Here is a 24,270-nt window from a genome sequence, read left to right as displayed (position 1 = left end):
GCTAAACTTACCTTCATCATAAGAAGTAGCGTATTACAAGCAATGAGTATCATTATGAAATATTCAAATGGAGTAGATACAACAACGGCCCATATTTTGTACTTCAAACCATTTTTTCTCTTTTGGCATGTATCGTTCAGCTGGTTTTGCTTGTATCACAAAATCAATACAGGATTTCTAAAACATTTTAAAACACATAAATTGCCTGTTTTTGCATGGGAGTAAATTTCGACTGGGAAGGGCTACATATGCCCTCTTTAGATCTCTTTTTGGTCCCTCCAGAGATGATTGTGTTTGTCCTCTATTTCATTTGCCAAGATTTCCGTTTGCCTTGTCAAACAGTTTCAAGCAAACATATATTACATAATAAGGCCTATATTTTTAATATAGTTATTACTATGTTATACATCTTGTTGTTTATACACCACAAGTCGCCAATACTCGATTTTGGCTTAAATGTATCCTCAATTTTAATTTGCCAAATCTTATTTTTAGTCATCTTAATTTTGGTCACTCAACTTTAGGCATAAGGGTTTCATCTTTTAGGATTTCATCTTCTAATTCGGAAGATGAATTTCTTATATCCAAGAGCGTTTTTTTTTATTAACACCGGAGCGTCTTCTGTCTTTTACTCGAATGTTCTGTCTTTTTTTTCTTTTTCTTTATGATGATATTGTCTTGTCCTGTTACGACAAATATTTGCAAAATAAGTTAATTAGTATTTTGGCTTGCATGACAAAAATTTGGCATGACAACAATTAATATTTTGGACGGTTTTAATAGCTGATTAATCCCTTAAAAAACATGGCTCCATCAGCGCCATCTCCGTCACGTCTTATCCACCGTCTCCAATTGTCCATTTTTTGTAAAAACACACATATTTGGCGCATTATCAGAACAAGATTTTTTTTTTATCACATTTATTTAGTCACAATGATTCACAAGAAAGATTGCCCATTAGAACATATATGCGCATTTGTAAATATTGTACCTTTTCATTGAAAGTGCTGTAGGTTCTTTGCGCTCTATTTTAAGTTCTGGATGAGGGGGGGGGGAACGCCTAAGGAGTACTGTCAAAAAGATTGCAATGCTAAGGAAAACGTTTAAATGTTAAACTATTTCTCTATTCGAAAAAATGTTCCACTTCTTCAATATAATTCTTTTTCGTTCTTTTTTTTTTGCATTCATAGATTTATTTACTTTTTTCCTAAACTTTTTTATCTTTTTCTGTTTTTTTGTACTTTTTGGATTGCAAGTTGTCATTGGAGGAAAAAGTGGGATTTCAGGTAAGTAAGTATTGCTATTTGAAAGTAATTGTCTTAGTATATTATTAATTCTATTTTCTTTTTTCTATTCTCTTTTACGAGACCGCATTGGAAGAAAATTTGGAATCATAGGTAGCATAATAGTGCTGCCTAAGTAGAGTGATATGGGCAGTTTTTTTTTTTTTTTTTTTTCCTTTTTTTTTATATATATAGACCCGGGCACTTCGTATCGAAGGAACTATCGTAGAAACCATGAAATGGGCCAATTCGATTGGAAATTTGAAGGGCTTGTGCCCCCTTAATAGTCGAATGTGATTAGAGGGCAACCAACACTCCTCCCATGCCCACCACTTCCCCAAACGCATCCGATAAAAATTTTGGGATAGCCAAGGTAGTTCAAGGTAGTTGAAAGGTCTTGAAATTATGGCTTTGAGGATGACACCCACAAGAGCCCTTAGGGAAAGGGTTGTATGTTATACCCTGGGATCATATAAGGTATATGTAGAAAGGATAATTGCTTAAACTTCGGAAGGGGCTCATTCGACTAGTAATCAGAAGTTCTAATGCCATTTTTACGATTTAGAGTGATCAGAGGATGGATACTCCACCTTGCTCCAACACCTCATATTTTCCCGAAATGTATCTGCTAGAAATTTTGAGATGACCGTTTGTTGTCGTAGAAACTTCAAAAAGAGGTCAGTCGATTGGAAATTGAAAGGGCTAGTGCCCTTTTTAATAGTCGAAAGTAATTGGAAGGCAGTTAGACATGGAAGGCATGGCTGTGAAACTTGGAGTATCACTGCGCAACTAGGAAAACGACTACGGGCATTCGATAATAACTGCCTAAGATCTATTTTGAATATACATTGGACTGAGAGAATAAGAAATGATGAGATTTATACCATGACAAATTATACCCCCATCCTTGATGCCATTAGAAAGCGACGATGGATGTAGTGGGGGCACATGCTGCGAATGGGTGATGGAAGGCTACCTCATGACATATGGTGTTGGAAACCCCCTGGCCTCTGCAAGTCAGGGAGACCCAAAATGACCGTTGGCAGGATGTTAGAGAAGGAGTCGAAGCTGTCGAGGTCTTTGATGGAGGAGCTTTGGTCAAGGGCTCAGGACAGGTCGTCGTGGCGAACCACTGTTGCTGCCTTATGCGCACTCAGGCGTGGGAGGACCTAAGTCTAAGTAAGTAAGTAAGTTAGACACTCCTCCCACACCCACCAATTCCCCAAGTATATCCAATCAAAACTTTGAGATAGCCATTTCGTTCAACGTAATTGAATGATCCGATTTTTGAGGATGAAAAAGCCCTCCCCACAGCCCTCAGGGTAAGGGTTGCAAGTTATGCCCTGGGTGCATATAAGGTATATATAGAAAGAGTGATTATATAAACTTCGGAGGTGGCTAATTGGATTGACAATCAGATGTTCTAGTGCTTTTTTTTTAAGATTCAGAGTGATGAAAAAGTGGATACCCCCCCCCCCCCTCAAACCTTTTATTTTCCAAAAATGCATCTGATATAAATTTTGAGAATGCCATTTGTTGTCATAGAAGCTTCAAAAAGAGCTCATTCGATTGGAAATTGAAATAGCTACTGCCTTTTTTAATAGTCAAAAGTAAATGGAGGGCTACGCAACTAGCCCTTTTTCCATACCCAACACTTCCCCAAACACATCCAACCAAAATTCTTTGAAGAATTCACACTCGAATGAGCTATTTAGGAGCAACCGGATAGATAATCGAAGGCCTCACATCTTCCAGTGTAATGGACCAAGTATATGCTCCACGTACTGACAACATAGAATGAGTGGCGGAGCAGATAGATTGGTGTACCGAGGACATGGATTGGTATATAAAGTGCAGAACATATTGCTGGGTACTAGTAATTACAGATCAGTCATTACATATTGATATTAGTGTCGCAGAACATGACTAAATGAATGTGGACTTAGACTAGATCTTGAGGCATGGCAGTTAGAGCTGTCGAAAGTGTTATTCAAAGCAGAAAGGTTGCACAACGGACTACTGGCAAATAGTCCGAATTCTTGGTTATTATTGTGCTCTTTAATTTTTGTTGAAAAACTTTTTTTTTATGAAAATATTTTTTGAGCTAATAGAGTATTTATTTAATAGAGTACTTGGGAATAACTTAGAATTAGAATTATTAGAGAGTCATTGGGAATAACTAGCTAAATTTCATTAAAAATTAGTAGTACCTGGTTTTTATCTATTTCTCCATCTTGGAGTTCTGCTTCTCCTTGTTCTTGAAAAGTGATGATTATCAGAGCTACGAAAATATTAACGAAGAAGAAAGGAAAAACAATAAAGTAGACAATATAAAAGATGGAAATCTCTATGCGATAGTGAGGGAGTGGTCCGTAGTCTTCCTGAGTCGCAGACATTGAATGCTGAAGAATCCTGAAAAAAATTAAATCAACATTTAATTGAACAGCTCATCGAATCATTTAAAAAGAAGATACAGGAGCAATTTTTATAATTCTTGTGGCTCTGTAGTTCAAAAACAGTGATAGATAAAAAGGTGGGCCTCTTTTCGTAATTGAAGACCATGAAACTTTCCCCCTCCCTGGCCTGCGGCATAGTATCGAAGTAAAAATGTCTTGCTCCCGCAGTTGAACGCCCTTCAAAGTTGAAATAGAAGATTTTGAGACTTCAAATTTTCTGTGAGGAGAATTGTATTATTATGAGCTTCAATTGAAACAAATTTTTTACTTCCAACTTTCAGTTTTCCAAAGATTCCTCTGACCTGCTCAGTGGGAGATAAGAAGGATGATGGTCCTGGTCATTGATTTTTTCTTGACAGTTGGAATTTTGTTTTTTATTGGAAGCTTTACTGGGAGTTTTAGTGGAGAAGAGAGAAGGGGAAGGGTCTCAATTCATAAATGAATTATGCGTTATAATAACACGTTCTAACGACGTGACCCTAGGAATCCAAGGGGTTTTTTTGCCTTGCTGCATATTGAACGGTTTTAGCGTGTCTGCTTTACGTTATGTGGATGACATTCTTAACCTAAGTAGGTCTGTGTTTAGTGAGATTGCTAAGAATTATAATAATATTGGTCTTTCTTTAAATACGGGTAAGTCTGAAGTGCTATTATTTAATTTTAATTGTTCTGAAACCCGTGATAGAGTAGATCCGGGCGATTCTGATATTTTAACACTGAAGGAATTTGTGTACCTGGGATTACCATTTGGTACATGCCTAAAGTCAACTCGTAAATTACTTATTGCCCGAACTGAACGCAAGATCCGTAATTCGTATGCTGGTGCAGTTGGATCCCTCATGTTCTATATCTGGCTCCTTTCTGGGATAGTTTGATCAATCAGATGAAATAAAAATCAGGAGGGCTCATTTCAAATGTTTAATTTTTTTTTTATTTTGGGTTCGTTAATAATGTTTAATTATTTTGGATATTAATTTTTTTTTTTTAATTTTAAACTTAGACTGCGGGTAGAAATACAGCTTGCCGGTTTCTCTTGATAAGCTTCACTTCCAAACTTCACAAATATCCAATTTTCCAAACTTCACAGAATATCCGTCGCATCAATTTTCCAAACTTTCAATTTTCAAATTTTCCGCACACAATTTTCCAAACTTCACAGAATATCCGTCACATCCTTGGAAGGACTTTTTGTTTTAGTCCTAGTTTGTTTAATTTTTGCTGATTTATTATCATTTTACATTGTATTTATTTCTCTGATTCATTTACAGAGGTTTACCACCCTTGGAGTGGCTTAATTTTTTGAAATGTTTGGTTTATTCGAGTTTTGTACGCATTTGCTCCTGTTTTTGTGTGTGCTTTTTTTCAGTTTCTTTCATTTGGCTAAACTCCATTACCATGCCCTGTATTTTTAATGGGTTATAAAATAAATCGATTTGTTAGTTAAATTTGAAGATCCATATAGAACGTGTTCTGACTGTATTTATATTACTAGGAAAATTTTACTAGCGTCACAAAAAAAGTAAATTCTTCTGATAAAATTTCCAATTTTTCATGGAGGGGGGCTTCTTGAAGCACTCGATGGAGAATGGGCCAGACAGTAGTCTCGGAAATTTGTGTTTTTTCAGCAGTTAAAAATGAGTTTAAAATATTCCTTAAGATGCTAATATATCTTACTAGTTTTTGGTAGCCTATAGATGTTTTAACCCGAAAAAGGCTTTTTTTTTCTGTAGCTGAGGCGAGTTGCGTAGAAAATCTAGAAGATAACAGCTCCAAGGCGGAATGTTGGGAGGGATAGGGGTTTCTGGCAGTCAATGGAAATTTAAGCTCCACTATTCCTGCACGAAGTGTGGAGTTTTGCTACCCAGAATTGTTTCACCGTCTACTTCTACGAAAGTAGGTCTTTTTGGCTGCCAATATACCTTTGTATTATGATTTTGTGATAATTTATTTGTTTTCATAGCATAACATAAGGAGCCTACCCCCATAGACGGATTATTAAGATATTTTTCATGAGAGGTTAGCCTGCCTATACATGGATGGCTTGAAATTTTCGCCTCTGCAACCAGTGAATCTTCGGGTATCAAAAGTTATTAGACCATTGCCATTTCAGATGACCTAATGCAATTTGTCTACAGCTTGTAGGGGGGATATTTGCTCCCTTAATAGCAAGTATAGTTGTAATTGATGCTGGATAATCATAACAAGGCAATCAAGAAATGCTATTCAATCATGTTTAACACGATTATTTGACTAATTAGTATGAAAGTACATATAATGGCTACCATCAGTATAATTTAGTGAATACAATTGGAGCCTTTTGCCAGATTTCGATTGGAGCCGTTTGCCAGATTTGGATTCAGAAAGGGGAAGGGCTAGCACCATTCATGGCCGTTTGCCAGATTTGGATTCAGAAAGGGGAAGGGCTAGCAATTCTATTTTGTCCGGTGGCATGAATGTGATTGAAACCTTAGAATATTGTTATTCAAACATTCATCGTTGCTGATTTTAAATATATAAGTTTCAACAAGATCAGCTATACCGATCAAAAATACGAGCCTGAGAAAATTTCCCTCATTTTAGAAAATAGGGGGAAACACCCCCTAAAAGTTATACAATCTTAACGAAAATCACACAATCATATTCAGCGTATCAGAGAACCTTATTGTAGAAGTTTCAAGCTCCTATCTACAAAAATGTGGAATTTCGCATTTTTTGTAAGAAGACAGATCACGGATAATTAGTATGAAAGTACATATAATGGCTACCATCAGCATAATTTAGTGAATACAATTGGAGCCGTTTGCCAGATTTGGATTCAGAAATTTGGTGAAGGGCTAGCACCATTCATGGCCGTTTGCCAGATTTGGATTCAGAAAGGGGAAGGGCTAGCACCATTCATAGCCGTTTGCCAGATTTGGATTCAGAAAGGGGAACGGCTAGCACCATTCACGGCCGTTTGCCAGATTTGGATTCAGAAAGGGGAAGGGCTAGCACCATTCATGGCCGTTTACCAGATTTGGATTCAGAAAAGGGAAGGGCTAGCAATTCTATTTTGTTCGGTGGCATGAATGTGATTGAAACCTTAGAAGATTGTTATTCAAACATCCATCGTTGCAGCGGCAGCTGTAACCTAGTAAAGAACGAACCTTAGCCCAAAGTAAAAAAAAAAAATTAAAAAATGCATTAAAAAGTGGGAAAAAATATTCTTTTTTATTCAGGAATGGTATAAAAACTAATTGATAGGAATTTTGAAAAATATCGTGAAACCTCTCAAAAATGGCGTCTGATCAAAACACAAGGTATACCATTAAAATCGCCATTGCCGAAGACCCTATACAAGAAACTGACTTCCTTTAGGCTTAAATTTTGACAAAAAATAACACTTATATGCATTTCTTTCGATTTCTTTGGGGAGAGAGCTGGTCAATCCCCGAATACCATAAAAGAAAAAAAAATGTGCAAATTTAGCAACAAAATTCTACTTACATTGGCCACCCTTCTCCAGTTTGTACTGCGAAGAGTGTAAGCATTGCAGCAAATACATTATCATAATGGAATAAACGAGATGTCCACTCTCGCTTTCTTACTTCGGGCAGCTTATCAGTCCCGAATTCATAGACAAAATATTCGCCTCTGAAAATAAAAAAAAATCATTTTGAATAGGCTATTCACCAATGTAAAATCTCAGAGGAATACGATAAATTTCGTCCATATTTTGGAGGCAGGTTTGTTAACTCTTTTTATGACACCATTCATGGCCACAGGCTTCAAAAAATTATGGCCTGATTGCCAATAGTCAACTTTTTACCCAGTTTTTACCAATAAGTATGTTAAACTTTCTTTTGAAGGACCCAATAAAAAAGTTTCCTAGAATAGTCTTCCCCAACAGATCAGTCGAAGTAGCAGCGCCGCGTTTTACAAGCCCTTCAAGATGTCAGTGTGGGAAGTTTCCTTTTGTCGTTAATCTGACCGTATTGCGCTCCACGCCATTCGCTCGGCCAACTGTTGCTAGTCTGATATTCTGATATCGGCCAACTTCTGTTGCTATTCGAGATATTGCGTTAGAGGGAGAGTAGTAGATAGGTTTGTGGAAAAAAGACGTTGATGCCACATCAAGTCTCCCACTATGAGACTTGAGGCTCTCCCAAGTCTTTTATATATAATAGTGCTCAATTAGTGCTGCAGATCACCCTCGAAGACCTAATTTGAGCTCACTGGAGTGGTGCCAGTGATTTTTCACCAAAAACTAAACAGTCTTCTTAACAAAATATTAATGTCAAAAAATGTCTTCTTAACATTAATTTTGAAACCTATCCTAGCACCCTGAACTTGAAAAATCTCTAAAAATTCTTTAATTTTGTTCACACTTTCATCTAGGATGCTTACATCATCATCATAATCTAAGTGAAGGAGAGGCCCCCCCCATTTGATTCTGCGATCTTCCATCACCTTTCCTGCACTCCTAAAGAGGGATAGAACACAACCCTGCCTAAATCCTGATTTAATACAAAACCAGCTTCTAGCCTCATTTCCTACCTTAACCGTAGCAGTGTTATTCTCGTACATAGCACTAATCAATCTAATGTATTTGTCAAATATACCATATAAGAATAAAACCTTTGCTAAAGCTCTTCTATCAACAGAATCAGACGCTTACTCACAATTTTTAAAACTGAAGACCAAAGGTGTTTGAAAACTCAGACACTGCTTAATTATTAACCTAAGAGTGAAACATTGGTCGACACATCCTCTACCTTTTCTAAGACCACACTGTTCTTCTCTTAAAACTTTTTCTACAGCATCTCTCAGTCTAAAATGTATCATATTGGTAAGTAATTTTCTACCTACAGAGACCAGACTAATGCCTCGATAATTACCACATACACTCCTATCACCAATCTTTTACATTGGTTTAAATAAGGTTTTCTTAAAATCTTTAGGTACTACCCCTTTTTCAAAAATCATATTCAGTATCTAACTTATTTCTGACCTCAGATTCAACATATTTAAGAAAGTCATTTAACACACTATCAGCACCTAGAACCATATTGTTTTTTAATCCTTTCAGTACAGTCACCAATTCTTCCTCACAAAACAAATCTTCCTTTGCATCCAAGCTATCACAAACCTCTTCACTTTCCTATATATCTTTTCCTGCAGCTCTATCACGGTTTAGCACATTCTCAAAATGTTCTGCCCATCTCTTTTTAACTCTTTCCTTATCACTATTTGTGGCTCCATTTCTATCTTTAACCGGGATAAGTCCGGACGGACTTCTCCCTCTCAATTTATTAACCAGTATAATATTTTACTATTATGTCATCTAGCTCTATCTTTGAGATCCTCGGCAATTTTATTCATGACATCCACTTCACACCTCCTTAGTATATACATATATATATATATATATATATATATATATATATATATATATATATATATATATATATATATATATATATATATATATATATATATATATATATATATATATATATTTATAATAGGAGACTTTAAGCTTGGGAAAGGTTCAGGAAGGACTTAATATAAAAATCTAGAAAAAACGATGATACTTTTAATTTTGTTTTATCCTTCTAAATAATTGAAAAGATTCCTCTTTCGGCACTGATTCAAATTACACACATTTATTAAATTTAAGTTTATCACAATAGATTCTAGCAAAGAAGTTTGACAGGGGATTCCCTTTTCATAAATTCCTAGCAGTGACACTTTTTTTAAAAAACAAGACAAGGTTTGTGGAAAATAGGATGATAAACCATTAGAAGTATAACATGCCTTTTTTTTATTTCAGACCCAAAAGAAACCTAAAAAAGTAAAAACTTGTATCTTTCAAACAGTTCGTGGTAACGAACTGTAGTAAGGAGCCACCCGGCTCAATAGTAAACGAAACTCTAAAAAACGGAATTTCGATGCTAAAATATATATCAAAAGAATCGAATTTTTATGCTGATTTTAAATATATAAGTTTCATCAAATTTAGTCTTTGTCATCAAAAGTTACGAGCCTGAGAAAATTTGCCTTATTTTGGAAAATAGGGGTAACACCCCCTAAAAGTCATAGGATCGCACCATCGCATTCAGCGTATCAGAGAACCCTATAGAAGAAATTTCAAGGTCCAATCTACAAAAAATGTTGAATTTCGTATTTTTTGCCAGAAGACCTATCACGGATGCGTGTTTATTTGTTTTTTTTCTTTTTCCCACGGGTGATCGTATCGACCCACGGGTCCTAGAATGTTTTGAGAGAGCTCACTCTAAAGGAAATCAAAAGTTATAGTGCCCTTTCTAAGTGATCAAAAATTTGAAGGGTGCCTAGACCCCCTCCCACGCTCATTGTTTCCCAAAGTCAACGGATCAAAATTTTGAGGTAGCCATTTCGTTCGGCATAGTCGAAAAGCCTAATAACTATATCTCTAGGACGAATTATCCCTCACATTCCCCAGGGAAGGGGCTGTAAGTTACAAACTTTGACCAGTGTTTACATATAGTAATGGTTATTGGGAAGTGTACAAACGTTTTCAGGGTATTTTTTCCCTGTTGGGGAGGGGCTTGAGGGGAGGGAGTTACGCGGGAAGATCTTTCCATGGAGGAATTTGTCATGGGAGAAGAGAATTTCTATGAAGGGCGCAGAGGATTCTCTAGCATTATTTAAAACAAAAAAACAATGAAACAATAAATATGAAAAAGTTTTGTCAACTGAAAGTAAGGAGAAGCATTAAAACAAAACGAATAGAAACTATTACGCATATAAGGGGTTTATCTCCTCCTAAATACCTGCTCTTTGCGCAAAAGTATCTTTAGTGATTTCAACTATTTATTCTACGGCCTTCGTGATTCAAGGGTTATTCTGAAAGAATTTGGACAAAATTTAAGATTTAGTGTAAAGGGAAAGGTATTAACGAGTGGGCAAACCCCCTCATATAGGTAATATAAATATATGAGTATAGAAGTTCGTTACATAAGTTAATTCGTAAGTTACGTACGTTTTTTACTAATAAAAAAGCCCGTAAAAGATTAGTGGTTCTAGTTGCCTTTTTAAGCAATTAAATAAAAAAAAAACAAGTTTTTTTTAACTGCAAGTGACATTGAAACTAAAAACGAAGAAAAATTGTTCCGTATATGAAAGGGGTTGTCCCCTACACAACGCCTCGCTCTTTACGCTAAAGTTTGACTCTTTGTCACAACTCCACTTTTTCAAACAATAAAAACTTTAGCGTAAAGAGCGAGGCGTAGAGGAGGGGACAACCCATTTCATATACGGAACAATTTCTGTTCGTTTAAAGTTTTAGTGTCGCTCCTTACTTGCCGTTAAAAAAAAACTTCTTTTTTTATATAATTTCTGGACGTTTTTGAATTAATGCATGTTCTGATTTTGGCTCACCGCACATGAATAATTAAAACGAAGTTTGTACTTTATTTTTTTTTCTAAATAGCTTTCTCATAGTATTGATCTAAAGATTTTGATTAGACAAAGGGGTGGGAGAAGAGGTCTATTTTGCCACCGATTTTTGGCTACTTAAAAATGCGACTAGAATTTTCATTTTTTTGCGAACGTTTTTGTTAGTAATAAATATACGTAACTTACGAACTAACTTACGTAATGAACTTCTATGTTTGTGTATTTTTATTACGTATCTGAGGGGGTTCACCCCCTCATCAATACCTTACTCTTTGCACTAGAGCTTCAATTTGTACCAATTCTTTAATAATGACCCCTGAATCACAAAGGCCGTAGAATAAATAGTTGAAATTACTAAAAAGACTTTAGCGTAAAGAGCAATTGCGGAAGAGACGAGCCCCCCTATGAACGTAATATTTTAAGTTTTTTCAAGTTTTAATGCTGCTCGTTACTTCCAGTGGAATTTTTTTATTTATTTTCTCATTGTTTTTTTTTTAAATATGCTAGCATATCCTGCGCCCCCTCATGAAAATTCTCTTCCCTCATGATAAATTCCTCCATGGAAAGATCCTCCCATGTAACCCCCTACCCACCCCCTCCATAACGCAAAAAAGTCCCCCTGAAAATGTCTATGCACTTCATAATAACCATTACTGTATGAAAACAATGGTCAAAGATTGTAACTTACAGCCTCCCCCGGGGACTGTGGGGGATGAAGTTTTCCCCGGAGACATATTTATTAAGTTTTCGACTGAGCTGAACAGAATGACTATCTCAAAATTTTGATCCAGTGACTTTGGTGAAAAATACACGTGGGAGGGGGTCTAGGTGCCCTCCATTTTTTTCACTTAAAGAGGGCACTAGAACTTTGAGTTTCTATTAGAATGAGCCCTCTTGCGACAAACTTCTACAGTATGATTCTCTAATACGCTGAGTCTGATGGTGTGAATTATGTTAAAATTCTATGACTTTTAGGGGGTGTTTCCCCCTATTTTCTAAAATAAGGCAAATTTTCTCAGGCTCGTGGCTTTTGATGCTTAAGACTAAACTTGATGACACTTATATATTTAAAATCAGCAATAAAATTCAATTCTTTTGATGTAACTATTGGTATCAAAATTCCGATTTTTAGAGTTTCGGTTACTATTGAGCTGGATCGCTCCTTAATACAGTTCGTTGCCACGAACTGTTTGACTAAAAGATTGAAGGGCAACTAGGCCTCCTCCCCCACCCCTTCTTTCTCAAAATCGTCCCATCAAAACTAAGAGAAAGCCATTTAGCCAAAAAAAAACTAATATACAAATTTCGTTTTAAGTATTGCGGAGAGCCAAAATCAAAACATGCATTAATTCAAAAACGTTCAGAAGTTAAATAAAAAAAAATTTTTTTTAACTGAAAGTAAGGAGTGACATTAAAACTTCAAACGAACAAAAATTACTCCGTATATGAAAGAGGCTGTTCCCTCCTCAACATCCCGCTCTTTACGCTAATTTTTTTTTACCGTTTTAAAACGTAGATTAGAGTGAAAGAGTCAAACTTTAGCGGAAAGAACGGGGCATTGAGGAGGGAACAGCCACTTTCACATATAGAGTAATTTCTTTTCGTTTGTTACTTTTAATGTCGCTCCTTACTTTCAGTTAAAAAAACTTGTTTTTTTTTTTATTCAATCTAGAAACAGAGCCAAAGTTAGTGATAAGTAAAGAGTTAAAGAGAGATGGGCAGAACATGTAGAGAAGGATCTATACCGTGATTAAATAAAAAAAAATAATTTTTTTAGCTGAAAGTAAGGAGCGACATTAAAACTTAAAACGAACAGAAATTACTCCGTATATGCAATGGGTTTTCCCTCCGCAATCCCTCGCTCTTTGCGCTAAAGTTTTTAATTGTTTTAAAAAGTAGAATTGTGGCAAAGAGTCAAACTTTAGCGTAAAGAGCGAGGGATTGCGGAGGGGACAACCTATTTCATATACGGAATAATTTCTGTTCGTTTTAAGTTTTAATGTCGCTCCTTACTTTCAGCTAAAAAAATTAGTTTTTTTTTATTTAATTTCTGAACGTTTTTGAATTAATGCATGTTTGGTTTTGGCTCTCCGCACATTAATTATTAAAATGAAATTTGTATATTAATTCTTTTTTTGGCTAAATGGCTTTCTCTTAGTTTTGATCAGATGATTTTGAGAAATAAGGGGTGGAGAAGGAGGTCTAGTTGCCCTCCAATTTTTCGGTTACTTAAAAAGGCAACTAGAACTTTTAATTTTTAACGAACGTTTTTATTAGTAAAAATATACGTAACTTAAGAATTAACTTACGTAACAAACTTTCATAATCTTATATTTTTATTATGTATACGAGGGGGTTTGTACCCTCGTTAATACCTCGCTCTTTACACTAAATCGTAAGTTTTGTCCCAATTCTTTAAGAATAACCCCTGAATCAGAAAGGCCGTAGAATAAATAGTTGAAATTACTAAAAATACTTTAGCATAAAGAGCGAGGTATTTATCTCCTCCTAAATACCTCGCTCTTTATGCTAAAGTATGTTTAGAACCCCTCATATGCGTAATAATCTCTGTTCGTCTTAAGTTTCAATGCTACTCCTTCCTTTCATTTGAAAAAACGTTTTCATGTTTATTTTTCATTGTTTTCTTATAGTAATGCTAGAAAATCCTGCGCCCTTTTCATTGAATTTTTCTTCCCCCATGACAGATTCCTGCAAGGAAAGATCCTCCAACATAGCCCCCTCCCCTCAGCCCCACCCCCAAACAAAATAAAATCCCCCTGAAAACGTCTGTACACTTCCCAATAACCATTACTGTATGTAAACACTGGTCAAAGTTTGTAACTTGCAGCCCCTCCCCCAGGGATTGTGGGGGAGTAAGTCATACCCAAAGACATAGTTATTATGGTTTTCGACTATGCTGAACAAAATGGCTATCTCAAAATTTTGATCCGTTGACTTTGGGAAAAATGAGCGTGGGAGGGGGCCTAGATGCCCTCAAATTTTTTTGGTCACTTAAAAAACAAAAAAAAACAAACAAATAAACACGCACCCGTGATTTGTCTCCTGGCAAACAATACAAAATTCCACATTTTTGTAGATAGGAGCTTGAAACTTCTACAGTAGGGTTCTCTGATACGCTGAATCTGATGGTGTCATTTTTGTTAAGATTCTACGACTTTTATTGGGTGTTTCCTCCTATTTTCTTAAATAATGCAAATTTTCACAGGCTCGTAACTTTTTATGGGTAAGACTAAACTTTATGAAACTCATATATTTAAAATCAGCATTAAAATGCGATTCTTTTGATGTAGCTATTGATATCCATTTTTTAGAGTTTTGGTTACTATTGAGCCGGGTCGCTCCTTACTACAGTTCGTTACAACGAACTGTTTGATAGACTTACACAAACAAATATTGAGAAAAATAAAAAAATTTGTGACACTTGTAACTCATGTGAATGAAGATTTATTTCGTGAAGATAAATTAGTTACAGAACTAAAAGGATAAAAAACACACACTAACACCCCAAGTGCTGATAGTGTGGTAAGTGAGTATTTCAAATACGGTGGTTGTGAGGTTAGAGATAAGTTTCTGAAGATTTTTTAGTTGATTTTTGAAAAAGGTGAAGTACCTAGTGGTCTTTGGAAACCTCTAATTAGGCCCTCCATTAGACAGGTGATAAGAGTGAGCGTGGTAATTATAGCGACATTAGTCTGGTTTTTATAGGAAAAATATTACTTATTATGATGATACTTTCAGACTTGAAGATGCTGTATATGAAGTTTTAAGAGAAGAACAGTGTGGTTATAGGAAGGATGCGATAATCAAATTTTAACTCTTAGATTAATAATTAAAAAGTGCTGAGTCATCAAACCCCTTTAGTTCTTAGTATTATAGATTATGAGCAAGTATTTGATAAAGCTGATAGAAGACCTTTAGCGAAGGTTATATGGTATACCAGATAAATTCATCAAGGTGATTATTGCCATGTACGAGAACAACATTGCAGTGGTTAGGGTAGGAAATGAGGTTAGTAGCTTGTTTCTTATTAAATTAAATAAAAAAACAAGTTATACAACCACAGAAGAGAGAATAATGAGGACTACTTTCCCAAGACAGTGAACCATCAAAACCTATTTGAATATTTCGGCCCTATATCTAAGGGCCTTCTTCAGCAAAGAAAATAATAAACAATAAAACACTTACAATAAAGGCTTTCGGCTAAAAATCCATTAAAAAAAAATAGCCTTGGCATCATTACTTCTTAACCAAAAGTTCAGCCAAGACTGTGTGATAAAAGTTAACATTTTACAAGCTAAAAAGGTTCATTCATTGAACTAACTGTATTTATTAAAAACTGGAATAAATTCTTATTGCGATATTTGCCTTCTCTGCAGCTAATCTTGTAGTTCTTTCGGGTTTGCATTTGTTTTTATTCGTTCCTATTTTTGTTTTATTTTGAATTATATTATTTTTTATAATTAATTTTGTGTGCATAGGGTTGAGTGTGTATTCACCAAAGTCTCTATTTAGGGATGTATTATTATTTAAGTTTCGTTTGATTTCGATTGCCTCGCGGACAGTTTGTTTAATTCCTAGGCCATTGCTAATTAGAATTGTATCGTCAAATAGAACATAATTGTTTGGATTTTCAAAAATATGATTGCTTAAAGCTGAATCGAAAGATATGGATTTATTTCTAGATTCTAATGCTTTTTCAATTCTTTTTTTTGTGTTACTGTAATCTTGTTCCTAAATTTTGGTGGGTTCGACCAATGTAATAATTTCTACAACTACATGGTATTTGATACACCCCTCTTAGACGAATAACTGGGGTTTTATCCTTACTAAAATTGAGAAGATTCATTATACTTAAATTACTTGTGAATAAAACACGTAAATTGTTTTTTAAACAAACTTTTTTCAGTTTTGAAGTAATTTTCGGAATATAAGGTAGGTAAATCGTGCTTGTGGGTTTATTCGAATCGTTTTCTGGTGTGTGATTTAAGGCTTTAAAAGAATGCGTATTTAATCTATGAGCAATAATAGTATTTATGAGAGAAATTGGGTACCCGTTGCCAAAATGTCTGTAATAAAACTTAATTTTCTTTTAACAAACGGCTCTGAACAAATATTAAGTACTCTATCCACAAGAGATATTACCACACCTCTTTTAATCTGTGGAGGATGGTTAGATTTGAAGTGAAGGTGTCTATTATTATGCTTAGCTTTTCTGTAAACCATAAAATCAAGTTTATTCACACTGCGTATTATCAATACGTCTAAAAAAGGTATTTTTCCATCTGCTTCGGTTTCTAGAGTGAATTGCGGGTTTCTATCGTAAGTATTTAAATGTTCTAGAAAACGTTTAAGTTCACTTTCGCCATTATTCCAAACTGAAATAACGTCGTCCGTGAAACGCCCCCAAAAAATACGAATCCAGGGCCCAATTTCCAAGTTTCCAAGAAACTGAAATAATAATACATCCCTAAATAGAGACTTGGGTGAATACACACTCAACCCTATGTACACAAAATTAATTATAGAAAATAATATAATTCAAAATAAAACAAAAATAAGAACGAATAAAAACAAGCCCAATCCCAAAAGAACTACAAGATTAGCTGCAGAGAAGGCAAATATCGCAATAAGAAATTATTCCAATTTTTAATAAATACAGTTAGTTCAATGAATGAACCTTTTTAGCTTGTAAAATGTTAGCTTTTATCACACAGTCTTGGCTGAACTTTTGGTTAAGAAGTAATGATGCCAAAGCTGTTTTTTAAAAAAAGGGTTTTTAGCCGAGAGCTTTTATTGTAAGTGTTTTATTGTTTATTTTTTTCTTTGCTGAAGACGACCCTTAGATATAGGGTCAAAATATTCAAATAGGTTTTGTTGGTTCAATGTCTTGGGAAAGAAGTCCTCATTATTCTCTCTTCTGTGGTTGTATTATGGAAAGGCAGTGTGGTCTTCGGCATTATTAAAAAGAAACAAGCCATATTGAAATTTAAAACGAACACAAATTATTATGTATATAAAAGGGGTTGTCCCCTCCTCAACGCCCCGCTCTTTACACTAAAGTTTAACTCTTTGTCACAACTCTACTTTTTAAAACAATAAAAAATCTGTTATGGAGTTATTATATATTTGCACATTAGGGGGGGGGGGGGGGGTAAAGCATAGCATATATCAAATACAGCAATGGTTAGTTTACGTATTTAATATATGCTATGCTTTATCACCCCCCCCCCCCCCCTAATGTGCAAATATATAGCCCAAATTTGTTTCTAAACTATTACAGATTCGCGATTTCAAATATCCGATCAACGAAAACGAAAATGATTACAGTTCTATATGTGTAAATGCAAGAATATTTGGGCCGGAATAACTCCATAACGGTGAGTTTTCGGTAGTTTTGCAAGAGAGAAAAGATGTTCAAAAAGTCAAAATGCATCTATTAAAAATAGCTTCATGACCCTAAACAATTGTTCAGGTAATAGGAACATTGACCAAAACTTTAGCGTAAAGAGCGTGGCGTTGAGAAGGGAATCACCCCTTTTCATATATGGAATAATTTCTGTTCGTTTTAAGTTTGATGTCGCTCCTAACTCGCAGTTTAAAAAAATAGTTTTTTTAATTTGATTTCTGAACGTTTATGAATTAAGATTGGTTTTGATTTTGGCTCACTGGACATAAATTAGTTGAACGAAATTTACATATTAATATGGTTTTGCTGAATGGCTTTCTTATAGTTTTTAATCCGACGATTTTGCTACAAAAAGGGGTTGGAGAAGAGGCCTAGTTGCCACCCATTTTTGACAACTTAAAACTACAACTAGCTTTTTTTATTTTTTTACACACGTTTTTGTTATTAATAAACATACGTACCTTACAAGTTAACTTACGTAGCGAACTTCTATATTTGTGTATCTTTATTATGTATATGAGGGGGTTCGCCCCCTCGTCCATACAGCACCCTTTACACTAAAGATGGAATTGTGTCCCAAATCTTTAAGAACAACCCCTGAATCACAAAGGCTGTAGAATAAATAATTGAAACTACTAAAAATACTTTAGCGTAAAGAGCAAGGTATTGTGGAGGGGACGAACCACCTAATATACGTAATATTTTATGTTCGTTTTAAGTTTTAATGCTGCTCATTACTCCCAGTTGGAATTTTTTTATTTATTTTCTTATTGTTTTTTTTTTTAAATAATATTAGAAAATCCAGCACCCCCTTCATGGAAATTCTCTTCCCTCATGATAAATCCCCCATTGAAAGATCCTCTCGTGTAACCCCCTCCCTACAACCATTTCTCACCCAACGCGGAAAATTCCCCCTGAAAAGGTCTCTACACTTTATAATAACCATTAGTATATGTAAACAATATTAAAAATTTGTAACTTCCAGCCCCTCCCCGTGGACTGTGGAGGATTAATTCGTCCCTATTGACAGAGTTAATAGGTTTTCGACTAAGTTGAACAGAATGGCTATCTCAAAATTTTTATCCGGTGACTTTGGAGAAAGATGTGCGTGGGAGGGGACCTAGGTTCCCTCCAATTTTTTGAAAAGGCCACTAGAACTCTTAATTTCCGTTAGAAAGAGTCCTGTCGCGGCATTCTAGGACTAATGGGTCGATACAATCATCCCTAGAGAAAAAAAAAACAACAAAAAAACAACAACAAACAAACAAACAAATAAACACACATCCGAGATCTATCTTCTGGCAAAAAATATAAAATTCCACATTTTTTTTAAATAGGAGCTTGAAACTTCTACAGTAGTGTTCTCTGATACGCTGAATCTGATGGTGTGATTTTTGTTAAGATTCTATGTTTTTTAGAGAGTGTTGACCTGATGATGTGATTTTAGTTAATATTCTATGACTTTTAGGGGATGTTTCCTCCTATTTTCAAAAATAAGGCAAATTTTCTCATGATCGTAACATTTGATGGATAAGACTAAAATTGATGAAACTTATATATTCAAAATCAGCATTAAAAATTTTTTGCAGTTTGTTATCAAGAACTGTTTGATCGCGAGTTAGGCAGGGCTGCGTCCTATCCCGACTTAAATGGATAATTTTAATTGAGTCTTTCCTAAGGGGCACAGCAAAGGCAATGGGAGAACACAAAATCTTCCTCGCGGAAGAAAATATCCGGGGGGGAGGGAATTTTCCAGGGGAGATTTTAAACTAGGGGATTTGACAGAATTCCTGTACAAAATTATTTTTAATTGTCTTACGATCTCTTTGCCAACTCAGCTTTGCAAGTGAAGATGTTCCGGGGGATATATCTGGGGGCTATTTTCCGTGTGCCTTAATTTCCTGGATCCGAAAGGGGAAATTTTGGGAGTGATCAAGAACCAATTAGAGATTAAAGTGTTTTTCAAATGAAAGTATGCTAAGTAGAATTTTTCAGGCTGAATCGTCGGCAAGAAATTTTACAGGGAGTGGGGATTTTCAGCAAGGGTGGAACTGTTTGGAGGGAATTTGATCAAGGGGGTGCAGTTTACGTTGGACGAAATTTGAAAAATCAAACGTATTGCACTTTACGCCGGACGATTTGAAAAATCGATCAGAAACTCAATAAAAACGAGTTTTTTTATACTGAAAGTAAGGGCAATATTAAAACTCAGAACGAACAGAAACTGTTTCGTATATGAAGGGTTACCCCCTCCTCAATACCTTGCTCTTTACGCTACAGTTCGACTGTTTTCTCAAATTTTTAAGAACGGCTACTGAAACTCAGGGGCCGTTTAAGTAGAATAGGAAGCTTTTTAAAAAGCACCTACAACTTTAGCGTAAAGAGCAAGGTATTGAGGAGGGTGCAACCGTTCTTGTACGAATAATTTATGTTCGTTTTGAGTTTCAATATTGCTCCTTACTTTCAGTTAAAAAACTTGTTTTTTTATTTAATATTTTCATAGGGTAAAGCGGATCCGGTTGCCGAAGCAATTGTTGACAACAAATATCGAAACCTAGCTTTGAAGTGATAGATAAATGATCCCCTATTGACAACATGAAACTATCACTTTAATTTATTTTCATCCTTTTCTTTTCCTCTTTTAAAGAGAACATCTGCCAAACAACATTTTTTTCTTTCATTAGGTGACACAAAATCTGGCTGTCGAAAACCCATACTGACTCGATGACCCTAAGAATATCATTCTCTTTGATTTCATCTTTCAAACACAATGTCTACCCTTAATTTATTTCATTATACGATTTCAAGGTCGCTGCTACAGCGAATGTCAACTTCTGTCAGTGCTTGGCTTTACAGTGAAAAGAAAATTGATAATATTGACAATCTGATGTCTATTTCTGTTCACTTTCTTGTTTTAAACTTATATCTTCACACACAAAAAGGAAAAAAGAAAATGTCCATTTTTACCAGAATCGATTTATAAGTCGGAATTTATCAGTGTTAATATTTAACAAAAAAAAAATAAAATAATAAAAAAAAATATAAAAAATAAAAATAAAATAATAAATAATAAAAAAAGTAACTTACTGACAATCTGCTGCTGTCATTTTGCTTTCGTCGGTGCAGTAAAAGAACTTTCCATTGAAAAGCTGCACAGCAACAACAGCAAAGATAAAATGGAAAAGCATGTAGACAATTAGAATATTAAATACGTTCTTCAGGGAGTTGACAACGCAATCAAAGACAGCTTTCAATTTTGGAACTCGTTTGATTGTCTTCAAAGGTCGAAGAACTCTGAGCACTCGGAGAGACTTGATTGTACTCAAATTTTGACCGGTCGAACTTCCCCTATTTTTGAACAAAAATAGAAATTATTAGTTTTTTTCGTAAGCTAATGAAAAAAAAAATACAATTAGCTTTTCATGGCAAACTTATAAATAACTCACTAACTATATTTTTTTTAATGATGCATAATTAAATAATTATTGAAAATATTATTTACAAGATATAGATAGCGAATTTTCGCAAATTTTTAAAATTATCTTTTTAAAATAAATTACTGCTTTATACGTGAAGTTTCACTTTAAAACCATATTCCTTTGGAACTTAAAATCTTTTAATTTAATAGGACAACATTTTTGTTTTTAAGAAAAAAAAATTTAGTCGTCTTTTTGTTTTACATAGAAGCAGTAAAATATGGTAATGTTACAAGTTCAAATAAAAAATTCAAACAAATGTTTGTTACAATAAAAAAGAAGCTTAAAACTAGACAAAGTCCAATATATATTTTCTTGTCATAAGATCATTTGTTTAAAAGCAAACATATTTTAGGGTGTATCAAACTCTAGGAAAAACAAATTAAAATTAGACTGTCAATTTTTCTTATTCTTCAAAAGCAAATCTTTATGATAGCATAAATATACTTTTTTCCTTAGGCATGAACTATCAAATTTTCATCTTTTATTTTCAGTCAAGTAAAGACAAAAGAACCTTCTGGTAATTCCAAAATTTTCAGAAGGATTTCATGTATGAAAGTTGACATTCATAAGAAGAAATATCTATTTTGTGATAATATATATATATATATATATATATATATATATATATATATATATATATATATATATATATATATATATATATATATATATATATATATATCATATAAACATGTGGTCTACCAAACCAAACTTAAAGTCTTCTGCATATTTTGAACCATAAAAAGCTCTTCTTGTGAAAATTTTTCTTTTCTGGAAGGCATTTTAAATTGAGCGATAAAATACAGAAAATTTGAAACAAAAAGCAACAATCAAAATATTTGACATCAAACTGACACTACTGATTTTTGAAGGAGAGGGAGAGGAATCCAAAAAGTACAAGAACAAACAGGCAAACTAAAGACGAAAATTGTTGTAAAATTAACTAAAATCTGGATGCTTTGGTCGAGGGCCATCACGGGCCACAAAACCGCCTTTTATGTACGAGCCTTACATTGAGCTATTGTTCTAGATTCCCTAATTCTAAATCATGCAGAAGCACTTACTTGTTTTTCAAGCTTTAAAAGTTCTAAATTACAAGTCAAATATATTACCTTCAGTCGTCGAAATTTAATAAATTAAATAATTAATCAGTTAACTCTGCTAAGAAAGTAATATTAAAATATCGATAATTATTTATTATTTTTCAAATTTCTGGGGTATTACTAGGCTAACCCCCCCCCCATCCCGAAAAGCTGAATTCTCAAGAATATCCTTGAAAATTGACCACAGTTAAAATATATCAATTATTTGCCTTTTTTGTTAAAATTCGTATACAAATATTAATATACATTTGTTAATATATATTGCACGGGTGATTTCTCTTTTCATATATATATATATATATATATATATATATATATATATATATATATATATATATATATATATATATATATATATATATATATATATATATATATATATATATATATCTATATATATATATATATATATATATATCAGTTGTTTCATTAAAGTTTTAAGAAATCGAATTCTCAGGGAGATTTCAGAGAACCGAGCTTTCTATTAGGGGGTAATTCATAAGAAATCACGAAAAAGGGGGAAAAGGGGAAAGCACATAATAAAAGGCAAGGGCGTATCCAGGAGTTTTTCGGGGGGATGTTTTCAGAATAGGAGGGTAACACAAAAACTTAATAAACAATCTGTTTAAAAACGTTTTTGTTACTTTCTTACGAGTCGGACAAAAATTCTGGGCGGGGGGTTCAAACCCACTACCCCCTACCCCTGGATACGGCCTTGATATATTGTCCATTATTGTCGAAGCTTCATCCTTAATAACGTTGATTATGTCAAAAATCTGGTGATCGTAAGCTTTGGTCTCCCACCAAAGCGATTCTGGAGCCTGAGAAAATTCGAAAGAATTTCGAAAAAATCCATTTTGTCAATTACTGCTGTAAATTGAAAAATCAGGAATAGATAATTCTTGAAAATCAAAATTGAAAGGGAAATCGGAAACTTTAGACAATTCCAGGAAAACTCTCTTGAGAAGAGCTTCAAAAGAGCCTTTTTTCCATTTATAGGGGCCTCCCCCAGCCACCCAGCGTGTCCCCAGGTGGTGATAGAGGAACGCCCAACAGACATGTATGGTACCTCCATAGGAGGCACAGACCAAGGGGGACCTTGTCCCTGGGAGTCAATAGTAGAAACCGGGGCATCCTCGCCCAGGGCCATATATACAGGTGAAGGGGGAATAAGATTCCTCAAAATACACTCAACAAGGCTCAACGGCGTGTCCATACGTCCCATGAGTCACAAACCTTCGCCCAGTTATGGGTTAAATTGCATGGTCACTCAGAACACCATCGTGGGATGTCATAATATCCATCGTGTAATATCCTCTATAGGAGCACAACTGCGGAAGGGCGAAAGATCCAGATCTATGAACAACGGCCTCTGCAAAGGGCTGCCTCGACCCTTTCGGGGTACCTGCAAGACTGGGGACCTTGCGGTCAACTCTATTCCCACTTAAGGAGTAGCGTCCCTCAAGGAAATTATAGCCTAGTAAACGACACAGCATTAACAAGGGATTCTGATTAATGGATAGTTTTTCTGGGCTTGGTTTGTTTTGACGGGCGTTTTCGGGCTGAAAAACCTCTTCTTAGCTAATTTATCTACTATCGGCTGTTTTCCCGTAGTAGCAAAATATTTGTAGGCATGAATATATAATGCATCAGAGGTAATAGGCTCGGGACTGTCTGTGCAGTTCTTCGACTCCTGCTGATAGAAGAGCATCACCAAGTGCTTAAAACCATGTTGTGACCAAGATGGGCCCAGGATTGCACAAAGCCTCTATTCATACTGGAGGTCCCGGGGACTTATTGCTGTTCGGTTCTAAGTCAGCTTAAGCGCTTCGATGTGGACTTGAAAAGATGTGTTGATCCCCGTCCTGCACTGGTATCCGGGATCATTGCTTTTCCTGGGGCCAAAACAATTTCGATGATTTAAAGAACATGAAAATTGGAACTTGGAATGCTACGACGTTAAAAAACAACTGTCGTATTGACATTTGTCTGAAGAACTCAGAGAGTATGAAGCATGAAATTAGGTGATATGGAATTTGTTTACTCGGTCAGGAAAGATGGAGTACATAGACAGGGAGTAGGGCTCATGATGAATAAGGAAGC

The 24,270-nt window shown here is 34.9% G+C and overlaps 1 protein-coding gene across 1 annotated transcript in view; it reads right to left on the bottom strand.

Moving 5' to 3' along the window:
* Positions 1 to 11: 11 nt before the first annotated feature.
* Positions 12 to 24,270, bottom strand: part of LOC136043745 (voltage-dependent calcium channel type A subunit alpha-1-like) — a gene marked incomplete at its 3' end in the record, with an annotated part of 199,168 nt that continues 174,909 nt past the window's right edge. The window contains 5 exon segments of the mRNA XM_065728664.1: positions 12 to 122; positions 124 to 177; positions 3,494 to 3,695; positions 7,226 to 7,372; positions 20,673 to 20,933. Of these exon segments, the coding sequence (XP_065584736.1) occupies positions 12 to 122; positions 124 to 177; positions 3,494 to 3,695; positions 7,226 to 7,372; positions 20,673 to 20,933 (775 nt within the window).

This window comes from Artemia franciscana, unplaced genomic scaffold (genome assembly GCF_032884065.1).
Source record: "Artemia franciscana unplaced genomic scaffold, ASM3288406v1 Scaffold_904, whole genome shotgun sequence".
Taxonomy (NCBI): Eukaryota; Metazoa; Arthropoda; class Branchiopoda; order Anostraca; family Artemiidae; genus Artemia; species Artemia franciscana.
The sequence above is the reverse complement of the archived record's forward strand: the minus strand, read 5'-3'. Positions and strand labels throughout refer to the sequence as shown.